This window comes from Saimiri boliviensis, chromosome 4, assembly GCF_048565385.1.
Source record: "Saimiri boliviensis isolate mSaiBol1 chromosome 4, mSaiBol1.pri, whole genome shotgun sequence".
NCBI classification, from domain to species: domain Eukaryota; kingdom Metazoa; phylum Chordata; class Mammalia; order Primates; family Cebidae; genus Saimiri; species Saimiri boliviensis.
Genome location: NC_133452.1, coordinates 117,334,859 through 117,347,264, shown reverse-complemented (window position 1 = coordinate 117,347,264; position 12,406 = coordinate 117,334,859). Strand labels below are relative to the sequence as shown.

Here is a 12,406-nt window from a genome sequence, read left to right as displayed (position 1 = left end):
TATGGACTCTACCAGCATCTTCACTACCATGAAGAAGGCTGAGGTTGACTTAGAACAGGAGAAAAAAGGATCCTCATCTCTGCCCCTTCTGCTGATACCCCCATGTGATGGCATGAACCATGAGAAGTACAAAAATGGCATTGAGATGGTCAGCAATGCCTCTTGCACCATCACTGCTTAGCACTGGCCAAGGTCATCCATGACAACTTTGGCATCATGGTGGGACTCAAGACCACAGTTCATGCCATCACTGGCACTCAGAAGACTACGAATGGTCCCTCTGGGAAACTCTGGTGTGACAGCTGTGGGGCTTTCCAGATCACCATCCCTGCCTCTACTGGTGTTGCCAAGGCTGTGGGCAAGGTCATCCCTGAACTATAGGAAGCTTACTGGCATAACTTTCCATGTCCCCTCTGCCAGTGTTTTGATCATAGACCTGACTTGCCATCTGGAGAAACCTGCCAAATATGATGACATAAAGAAGATGGTGAAGTAGGCTTTGGAGGGTCCCCTCAAGGGCATCCTGGACTACACAGAGCAACAGGTTGTCTCTCCTCCAACTTTACTAGTGATGCTCATTCTTTCACCTTTGATGCTGGGGCTGGCATTCCCTTCAACAACCACTTTTTCAAGCTCATTTTCTGGAATGACAATGAATTTGGGTACAGCAACAGGGTGGTGGAACTCATGTTACGCCTGGCCTCCAAGAAGTAATAGAGCCCCTAGATCACTAGCCCCAGCAAGAGCACAACAGGGAGAGAGAGGTCCTCACCTGCCAGGGAGTTCATGCCACACTCAGTCCCCCACCACAGTGAGAATCTCCCCTGGACATAGTTTCCGTGCTAGATTCCCTGAAGAAGAAGAGACCTAGGGAGTTCCACTATGCTATGTACCATCAATAAAGTCCCCTGTACTCAACTCTCCTAAAAAAAATCCAAGGCTGGGCATGGTGGCTCACGCCTATAATCGCAGCACTTTGGGAGGCTGACATGGGTGGATCACCTGAGGTCAAAAGTTGGAGACCAGCCTGACCAACAAAGAGAAACCCTGTCTCTACTAAATATACAAAAATTCGAGGGGTGTGGTGGTGCATGCCTGTAATCCCAGCTACTCAAGTAGCCAAGGCAGAAGAATTGCTTTAAACCAGGAGATGGAGGTTGTGATGAGCCGAGATCGCGCCATTGCAGTCTGGGCAACAAGAGCAAAACTTTGTCTCCAAAAAAAAAAAAAAGGGAGAAAGGAAAAAGGAAAAAAAGGAAAGAGGAAAAAAGAAAAAAGAAAAGAAAACTAGCAGGGCATGGTGACAGGTGCCTGTAAACCTAGCTACTAGGGAGGCTGTGGAAGGAGAATTGTTTGAACTCGGGAGGTGAAGGTTGCAGTAAGTCAAGATAGCATCATTGCATTCCAGCCAGGGCAACAATGCAAGACTCTATCTCCAAAAAAATCCAAATGTTGAAGCTCTAAACCCCAATGTAATGGTATTTGGACATAGGTCCTTTAGCAAGGGAATTAAGGTTAAATGAAGCCGTAAGGGTGGAGCCCTAATCATCCCATGGCATTGGTGTCCTCAAAAGTAAAGGAAGAAACACGAGAGTGCTCCTTCTCTCTCTCTCTCCTCCCCACCCCATCCTCCTCTTCCCCTCCCCTTCTCCCTCTGCAAGCACAAAGGAAAGGCCATAGGAAGACAGTGCAAGAAGGTGGCCTTCTATAAGCCAGGAAGAAAACTCTCAACAGAAACCAAATTTGCCAGCATCTTTAACATAGACTTCTAGCCTCCAGAACCATGATAAAATAAATGACTGTTATTTAAGCCACCCAGTCTATGACACTTTGTTATGGCAGCCAAAGGAGACTAATACATGTTATTCATCTTTTTTATTTGTCAAGTCAGCTGACCAATTCCCATTCCTTTAAATCTCAACTGAAATATTACATCCTCTTAGATGTCCTGATTCTGCAATGCAGTGTTAGAACCTCCTCCTCCATCATCAACATCTGGTATGTATCTCCTACCAGAGCACTTAAATACTGTAATTCAAGGTCTGTATCTGCATGCCTCCACAATGCAAATCTAAAGGACAGAGACCATGATCCTCCACCATTACCCCTCAAGATCTAGCACAGTATCTAACACATACGTGTTCCAAAAACATATGAGCTACATGAATTAGTTAAATCTAGATCACAGCTTTGCCATAAAATTATCTAGTTCTATTAGCAAAAGCACACACTTAAAAGAAACTCTGAATATGCCACCTTCAAAAATATTTCAAGACCTTTTGTCAATCACTTAACCTAAATGCACACCTCATTCAAATATGTACATATGGTAATGAGAAGAACACTGTCCTGGATGACTGAAACACTAATAGTCTTTAACTCACTATTCTTTTATTTTGGCTGTTAAAAGATTTGTAGTTTTATTGATGATTCTCACTCATGATATAAATTGGGAGTTGGCAAACTACCGGCTGCCTGTGTTTAGAAATAAAGTTTTCCTAGAACATAGTTGTGTTCTTTATTTGTTTACTGTCTATGATTACTTCTGAGCTATAGGAGAGCCACAGAGACCATATAGGCTGTAAATGTAAAATACTTACTATCTATGCTTTAAGAAAAGTTTGCCTATTCCTGCCTTAGATAATTCAGGCTTACAGACAAGGGACCTCATTGTTAACAAGGGAAATTAACATTAAGTAGATCTGGCTTTCTAAAAAAGCCAAAAGAAAAACACTTTAAAAATATACTTGGTAGCTAAAAAAATAGAAAACCCACTAAAGAAAGTGTTTACAAAAAGTACTCCTTTTCATGACACATCAAGGCAGGTGAAAAGAATTGGAAGTATGACTTGACTATAAAACATGCACATTCTAAGAACTCCCAGAACTACAAAAAGTTACTCAACAATTTTATTTCGATTACAAGTTACATGTAATAAGTAATTTTTTTATTTATGGAAAGTTATTTATTAGAAATTGTGGGACTAAATTATAAAAGAAACTTTAAAAAACTTATTAACACTTAATATATTTCCTAACATAAAATATGAGAGACTAATAACCTATTTATAACACAGATAAATGTCTTCCAGTAACAAGCATAAACATTAGCTGTTCTAATAAATATGTAAAATGTTATTGATATTACTTTAAAAAACAAGAAAAATTAAGAAAAGAAATCTGTTGACAAAGATTTGAAGACTGATAGGGTCAAATCTGAAAGACGCACAGACAAGGATTTTTATCCAAGCGTTATTTATAAAAATGGGGAAACATCATAAATGTCTAAGCAGTCATCACTAGAAGATCAGTTAAATATATTTTTGTATCCTTAGAAGGAAATGCAATGTAGTCAAAATTGATGGATCTACACTTACTATCCTGAAGAGATGCCCACAATATGTTAACAAGTAGATTACCAAGGATTATATAAAATATAATCACATTTGTATAAAATTAAAACATGTAGGGTGCATGCAAGAAGGGAGGTGTACTCTGCATGCATTCAAGCACATAAAAATGTATAGATGAAACAACACAGACAAAACTCTTAAATTGTGGCTACTATTCCTTGGAGACACAGAAAGTGAACTGTTCCTTTTTTTACATTTTTTTTCCCTAAATTTTTCTGAATGATCATTTTGTTATTTTTTTTCAAATACTTGTATTTCCATGTCATGGTTTAAAAAAAAAAAAAAAATCAAGACTTACCCAACTAAAAGAAGCAGTGCACAAATCACAGCAAATCCCAAAGTATACTTGAGTGCTGTTTTAATTTGCTAGACACCAGGAAGAAAAAAGTATACCACTTAGCAAGCCTTTTGAAATATAAAATATTCTTGCAATAGTTTAACAGTTCCTTCACATCAGATACACACTTGTAGTCAACAGTGTAAAGTTTCACTTGTTGAAAAACAACCTTAAAATTTAAAGAAAACGGGTATACTACATCTTAAGTATCTTGACAAAATATGAGATTTTGAAAATCTTTTCAATAGTTAGGGCCTTGTAAAAACCAATCCACCTAAAGCATAGTTAATTCTCCAGCAGGCACCTTCAGTAAAATTATCAGAATACGTAATAAAAGATTCCCCCAAACAGCAATCAGAATCTACAACACCCCAACCCAATTCATCAAATGGTTTATAACAATAAACACAATATACACATATGTTTGTGTTTCAGTATATATATATGAGTATATAAAGTATATTTGTATATATGCATACTCACATATACATATATATAAGTATATATGCACACATAAATATATGTGCATATATAATTATATATATTAATATATATTTTACACATATATAATGTTTATCATGCCAGGCACTGATCTAAGAACTTCACATATGTTAACTCATTTAATTCTCATAACAATTCTAAGATAGGTTGTTCTCATATCTACTTTAGATGTAAGGAAGCTGAAGTCCAGAGAAGTTAATAATCTGTCCTAAGGCACATAGGTCATAAGTGATTAAACAAGTGCTTAAAATCAGGAACTTGGGAATTTAAAACCTATGCTTTGCTTGGTGCCTATAATGTACTCACTCTAAAGGCTAAGAAAAGCAAAAAAGGCAAAGTTGGACATTCTGAATACGAATAAAAAAGTTAATAGTAATCTCATTTAAATCAGTCAGAAATAACATTTGTCCTCTCAGACTAACGACGCCTCTAAAAATCATCTTTTAAAATTTGAATAGATGTTTCACATAGTAAGTTCTTGTTCACAAAGGGGGTAAGATATTCTTCAGGAAAAAAAACTAAAGAAAAGGTAAAGAAGATCCTAAGATCAACCAAACGGTAGAAGAATGTGCACTTTGGAAGAAGTGAAAGAGACAACATGAATCTCATGGAGATTTTATTAAATGTGTAACTAGCTACCTTTCTTTATACACCTTGGTTTTTCCAACTATAGAGTATCTGCAAATAACAATTTTGACTCTCTTTATAAATATTTAAATGTCTAACTTTTTCTTCTCTAATACTGCATTGATTATCACTCTAAGAGTCATTTAAAATATTGTGAATTTACTTGCTCCTAATCTTAATGCAAAGGCTCTTAAGGTTTTAAGCATGATTAAGCATGATGCTGGCTTTTGACTGAATACATTTATTTCTGTATTTAAACACAAATGAAAACAAGGTTTAAAACAAAATCCTGTAACTCAAAAAGATAAGACATTAGTCTTATTTTTCAACTGTTCCCCTAAAATAAAACGTGTTCAACTTTGACAAATACCTTTTAATATACATTTTTTTCTTTGACCTATTAATTACTATATATCAATAGATTTCCTGATTTTCAGTCATCCATGCAATTGAGAGGCCCAACTCGGTTATATATTAATATAAATATATTTGTAAGATGCTCCTGAATTATATTTACTATTATTTTAGTTAAGATGTTTATACCAATACTTAAGTGGTATTAGTATGCAGTTTTGAACACGTTTGCTGTATTTGTCAGGTTTTAAAAAAGTCAGTCTTAACCTGGATTAGTAACGACAACCTACAAGTGTTCTTTCTTTATGCCTCTGAACAGGGGCCAGCAAACTACATTCTGTGTAGCACATCTGATTCATCTTCTGTTTTAGCGGATCATATAGTGTTCATTGTCTCTGGATACTTTTAACATTACAATGGTAAACTTGAGTAGCTGAGACAGAGACCATATAGCTCACAAATCCTAAATTATTTACTACCTGGCCTTCTACAGAAAAAATTCTGTATGCCTGATCTAGAATTGCTTTGTCTAAAACAATAGTCACAAGCCACATGCAGCTAGAAAGCAACTGAAATGTGGCTAGCTTGAATAAGTGTAAAATACACCCAAATTTCAAAGACTTAGTTTGAATAGTATGTTTAGCTGTATTTGAAATATTTGGAATATATTATGTAAAATTCAATGTGTAATTAAAATTAATTTCAACTGTTTCTTTTCATTTTAATGTAGCTAACATTATATTTCTATTAAACAACACTGCTCTAGAAAAAATTCAGTCATGTCATTATCTGAAAAAGCAGGAATATTTTTCTTTCCTAAACTGAGACCTCTAAAATAAAGATACTTACAGTACATTTGCTAGTATCATCATCATCCTTTTCTTCATAATAGAAGTAGACAAAAGGAATCCAGAAGAACACACAGAACAATATTACAGAATACAAAGCTGTGGAAATAAATAATAAGCTGAGTTTTACTAAATACATATATACTTAATCACAGTTATCTATCTGTGTGTGTATATGTATATATGTATATATATTCACTTACCAAGTTCACTCCCCTATCTGATTCCTTGTTCTCATAATTCTCTATACATGGTATATGATGCCCAAATAGTCTTCCCTGTCCTATGTCCCAAGAAACTACCAGTACTCCAAAACCATAATTCAAGTTAACTCTGGGGAAATTTCTAACAATAGTAACAACTGGGTAAAGAACAATTGTGGCAGCTAATATATGAGCTCTTACTATGTATTAACTACAATACTAAGAACTTCCTATCAACTATCTCATTTAAATGAACTTTAACTTTTGCCTTCATTCCAATTTGAATTTGAGTACACTTACACAACATTTGCTATTCTGGCAAGTTAAAGAAACAGCTATAAATAATACTGTCTTTTTGATATAAATAATTTTCTCACCTTAAGTTTTAAAAATATGCAATATTATATAACTGATCTTACCCAAATGAAAATAGAGAAAAGTTAAAAAGAATAGTAAAACAGTAAAAGTAGATTCTCTGTTTTCCTGCCAGTGGACACTGGGGTTGCTTACACATTTTGGAATTTGTGAATAATACAGCTATGAACACAGAAGGACAAATAACTCTTCATGACCCTGTTATCGATTCTTAGCTTAGATTCAAAATTAGATTCAACATCAACTGATATGAACTACTATTTATCTGCTTAAAAAAAAAACATTAATTTGAAATACTTTTAACCAGTAGTCAGTCAAAATGTTAATTTAAATTCAACATAGAGCTTAAGTTAAGCCAAAGGTATAGTACCTTTAACTATAAAAACAGAATAAACATTTTGAGACTTAAGCCAAAGAAACCTGTTTTTAAAATTTGTATATTCACATTCATTTGCTTTTACATACATTCATGAAAAACAGTAGTACCAGTATAACTGCATAAAGCAATTACTGAATTATAATCATTGTATTCCTTTACAAAAAAAAGCAACTGTTACCACCCCAGACCCATTAAGATGGCTACTAACAAAAAACAGTAATAATGACAAGTGTTGAAAAGGATGTGGAGAAATTGGAACCCTGTGTGCTGCTAGTAGGAATGTAAAATGGTATAGCAGCTGGAGAAGATGGTATGATGTTTCCTAAAATAATTAAAAATGGCATTACATATGATCCAGCAATTCCACTTCTGGGTACATGCACAAAAGAGTTGAAAACAGGGTCTCCAAGAGTTATTTGTACAACCATGTTCACAACTGCATTGTTCACAATAACTAAAACATGAAAGCCACCCAAATGCCCACTGATGGATGGACAGAGAAGCAAAATGTGGTATGCACAAAACAGAGTATTATTGATTCTTAAAAAGGAAGGAAATGATATATGCTACAACACATGTGAACTTAGCATAATTAGGGGGACACTATGCTAAGTGAAATTAGCCAGTTACAAAAAGACAAATACTGTATGACTCCACTTACAGGAGGTACTCAGAGTAGTCAAAATCATGAAGACAGAAAGTAGGACAGTAGTCGTCAGGAGAGGGGAAGGGCAGAATAGAGAGTTACTGTTTAATAGGTATAGTTTCAATTTTACAAGATGGAAAGTGTTATGAAAATGGGTGGCAGCAATGGCTACATATTTTGAATATATGTAATACCACTGAATAGTGCATTTGAAATGGTTAAGATGTTAAAAAAATGTAAAAAATGCATGTTAGTAATGTATAATAAAAATCTAAATTACTTGTTGTCTTGGAAGAAGTAATTTTAGAGTTAAAGAGTTTTCTTGACATTTAATAGCACTATCTCATTTATCTGGAGGATATTAATGATATAGCCCTACTACATGCAATACAGATAAAAGAAACTCAAATCAAACAGGACCCTAAATAATCGATAAAAGGGCAGAGTTAATTTATATGAAGCAATCACAAAATTACTGTCAACATAATGAATTTGGCACTATAGACACAGGTTTTTAATATTATGAGCAACTAATAGTGACAAATCTTCTAGGGCAATGAAAATTGGTGTTTGTACTACAAACTAAAGAGTAGTAGTAAGTTTTAACATTTCTATTGCAAAACTAAGAGCCAACAGAAATAAACATTTATTTAGAAGGAACTTAAATTTACAAGATATAAACAAACAACCTCATCAAAAAGTGGGTGAAGGATATGAACAGACGCTTCTCAAAAGAAGATGTTCATGCAGCTAACAAACATATGAAAAAAAAGCTCATTATCACTGGTCATTAAAGAAATGCAAATCAAAACCACAATGAGATACCATCTCATGCCAGTTAGAATGATGATTATTAAAAAGTCAGGAAATGATAGATGCTGGCAAGACTGTGGACAAACAGGAACGCTTTTACACTGTTGGTGGGAGTGTAAATTTTACATCAACCATTGTGAAGACAGTGTGGCAATTCCTCAGGGATCTAGAACCAGAAATGCCATTTGACCCAGTAATCCCATTTTCGGGTATATACCCAAAGGATTAGAAATAATTCTACTATAAAGACCCATGCACACATATGTTTATTGCAGCACTATTTACAATAGCAAAGACTTGGAACCAACCCAAATGCTCATCAATGAAAGACTGGAAAAAGAAAATGTGGCACCTATATACCATGGAATACTATCCAGCCATTAAAAAGAGTAAGTTCATGTCCTTTGCAGGGACATGGATGAAGCTGGAAGCCATCATTCTCAGTAAACTAACACAGGAACAGAAAACCAAACATCAAATATTCTCACTCATAAGTAAAGTTGAACAATGAGAACACGTAGACACAGGGAGGAGAACATCACACAGGGGGACCTGTTGGCGGCAAGGGATTGGGGGGAGGGCGGGGGAGGAGGGCAAGAGGAGAGAGAACATTAGGACAAATACCTAATGCATGCAGGGTTTAAAACCTAGATGATAAGTTGATAGATGCAGCAAACCACCATGGTACATGTCTACCTATACAACAAACCTGCACATTCTGCACATGTATCCCAAAACTTAAAGTGAAAACAAAAACAAACAAACAAAAACTGTAACAAGTATTCCAAAGCTTTAAAAGCTTAAATACAAAATGCCATTTGTAAATCTCCCTAAATACCATGCCAATATTACAATTAAAATAATCAAGTAATTTATGTAAAAATGGAAAAAAAAAAACTGAATTAGCACAATAGATTTGAGTAGGCTTACAGCCTTACACCAAAATCTTTGATAAACTGATAGGTGGAGTAAAGTTTAGCTTCAGCCTGAGTATGCCATTTGTGTCTGTTACTAGGTGGGCTTGGCCTTTAGATACCAAAACAGCCTGATGATTATTTGTATACACATTTCTTGTTCTCCTAATCTTGTATGATGAACAATTTTTTGAAAACCTAAGTTACCATTATATTTAATTAGTATAGCAAAGTATAAGACAAATTCCTGTAACTCAATTAAAAAGACAACCCTTTTAAAAAACAAAAAAAAGGGCAAAGACTTTGATACTTCACATTAGAAAATATATACAATGGCCAGGTGCAGTGGCTCACGCCTGTAATCTCAGCACTTTGGGAGGCCAAGGCTGGCATATCACCTGAGTTCAGGAGCCTGAGGCCAACATGGCCAACATGGCGAGACCCCATCTTTACGAAAAATACAAAAAAAAAAAAAAAAATAGCAAGGCATGGTAGCAGGCACCTGTAATCTCAGCTACTCAGGAGGCAGAGGTTGCAGTGAGCCGAGACTGTGCCACTGCACTCCAGCCTAGGCAACAGAGTGAGACTTCATCTCAATAAAAAAAGAAAATATACACAATGGCCAATAAGCACATTTTAAAAGACGCTCATCACCATAAGTAATCAGGAAAATGCAAGGTAAATCTAAATGACTAAAATTAAACTGGCAATACCAAGTATTGACAAGAATGCAGAACAACTAACATTATCATACTACTTATGGGAATCAGATACAACACTGTAAAAAACTGTTCAGTAGCTTCTTAACAAGTTAAAAATATACCTATCATGCGAGCCAACAATTTTCTTACTCTAGCAATAAAGTACAACTTATGCAAAAGGGCTTTTGCCCAGAGAAGCTTGCTTGATTTGCAGAGTCCAGGGGCATTTATTGGAGACTTGCAATACAAGCACATTTGCCTAAGTGACCAGCTTTGATTACCAAAACTACAGACTCCAAAAAGGAAAGCAAGAATTCACCAAAAATCATGTTTTGCACAATCTAAACAAGCTGGTACAGCATGGTTCCACACCCAACTGTACAAAATCACTTTTCAATTAGTAACATAGGGAATACACAAGGGCTAAATTCCTAGGAGTTAGTCAAAGGTAAGCCACACAAGCAGGACCTCCCTGAAAACATTCAGGCATTCAGCAATATTAGGTCTGCTGAATTAACTCTTTCACAAGAATGATGTTCACAGAAACATACAGTGATCAAAAACTGGAAATGATCCAAATGATCATCAGCAAGCGGATGGATAAGCAAACTCAATGATATATTCACAAAAAAGACAATCACATAGCAATAAAAAAAAGAAACATGAGACACAGATGAATCTCATAGACCTTGTGATGAATAAAACAAGCCCAGACACAAGAGGACCTTTCTATGAGTGAACATAAGGAAGTGCTGGAATTGGCAAAACTAATCTGAGAAGTCAAAAAAATGGGGCAGCTATTGACTGTAAAAGATGCATGGCAACCAAAATTCTCATGTTGCTGGTAAGAGTACCTACAAAAACTTTTCAGCAATCAACATCTGGAGAAATGAAGTGGACAACAGATGTAATTCTCAAGAGACTATAATATCCCTCTAGTAGTCTATGATTCAAAATAGGTTTAAAATTGCTCTAAATAGTTCTTTCCCTGATACAACCATCTAAGCTATCTTCTAATAATGACTGTTCTTTCACAGTGTCTTTATAAAGATCTCTTCTTTTAGCCCATAAATGTTGAACTGTAAAGAGAGAATTAAATTAACATTTACCTTGTACGATATTTGCCATATGATCAGTTCTAATGTCAAGTTGAGTTTATATATCTGTAAATGGGGGAAAAAATATTGCTGCCTCCACTATCATGAAACAGAAAAAATTACTTTTTTGAAAGTTCTACATCAAACTCATAGCCATTTTCAAAGGCAAATTTTTCTTGACTCTTAACAGTTATGATACTCTCATATCCTAACATCTCTATAAAACATGCTTTTACTTGTAAACGTTTTTGTTAAAAGACTGCTACTAGCAAATAAAAGATAAACAGATTTTTGGTTTAGCAGACCCACTAACATCAAAGAACACATTAAGAAAATTGTAAGCCTCATGTTCACAGAAATTCAACTGATAAAACAAGTTAGCTTTTTAAAACAACTTATCAAAAACCAGCAAAACCAAGTGAATAGAGAGCCATTCTTAAAAGGTCATGGACAAAAACTGTACCAAAGAATACATAATAATTCCTAAGATTTTTAAACATGTACAAAGCAACAATCCATCTTTTAAAAGCCGTGTATCATTAAAGTGTAACTCACATGAAAATTAACTTGTATAGACTTATAAATTGTTAAATTTTTTTTTTAAAGTATCCTTCCCAACTACAAATGAAAACAGCTAACATTACATCAAAACACGACAAACTTAGTAAATATTGTGAAAGAATAGCCACTACAAAGTTTTTTTGTTTTAGAAGTCAAAGTATAAACATATTCTGGGAACTCTAAAAGCATTCTAAAATTATTTACCCAGCTGAAAAAATTGTAAGTCAAGACTGATAGTTGCATATCTATAACCATTTCCTTTCAGCTGGCATTCCAGCTGACCTTCCCCTTCCTGCTGCAGCCTTGAAACTGATACATGATGGCTGAAACTCTAGCACCATTTAAAAATCTGTAGTGGCCTTAAAATGGAAATCATATCCTAAAGATGGAGAGCAGAGAAGGAAAGAACTTAGTACTCTCATGATGTTATAGCACTGCCATACCAGCCTTGGACAGCCTATCTCCATACTTATTTTAAGTGAGACTGAAATACTATATGGCTATTTAAACCAGGTACTTCTGAACTGCTAATAGCAGCCACATGTAATTCCTAAAATAGAATTTGGTACTAGAAATAGGCAAACTCAAATATTTATTCCTGAGCTATCCCAAGCCCTTGGTCGTCTTGTCTGGGAAGG

At 35.0% G+C, this 12,406-nt stretch overlaps 1 protein-coding gene across 10 annotated transcripts in view; it reads right to left on the bottom strand.

The window, feature by feature from the left end:
- Positions 1-12,406, bottom strand: part of LMBRD1 (LMBR1 domain containing 1) — a 170,111-nt gene that overhangs the window by 117,820 nt on the left and 39,885 nt on the right. For all 10 annotated transcript variants that reach the window (XR_012517315.1, XR_012517317.1, XR_012517319.1 and 7 more), the window contains exons 4-5: positions 6,081-6,178; positions 3,711-3,778 (exon numbers count right to left, since the gene is read on the bottom strand). Coding sequence is in view for 1 of the 10 variants with exons in the window: in XM_003926345.4 (XP_003926394.1) it covers positions 3,711-3,778; positions 6,081-6,178 (166 nt within the window). In the remaining 9 variants the exon portion in view is untranslated. The remainder of the gene's footprint in view (positions 1-3,710; positions 3,779-6,080; positions 6,179-12,406) is intronic.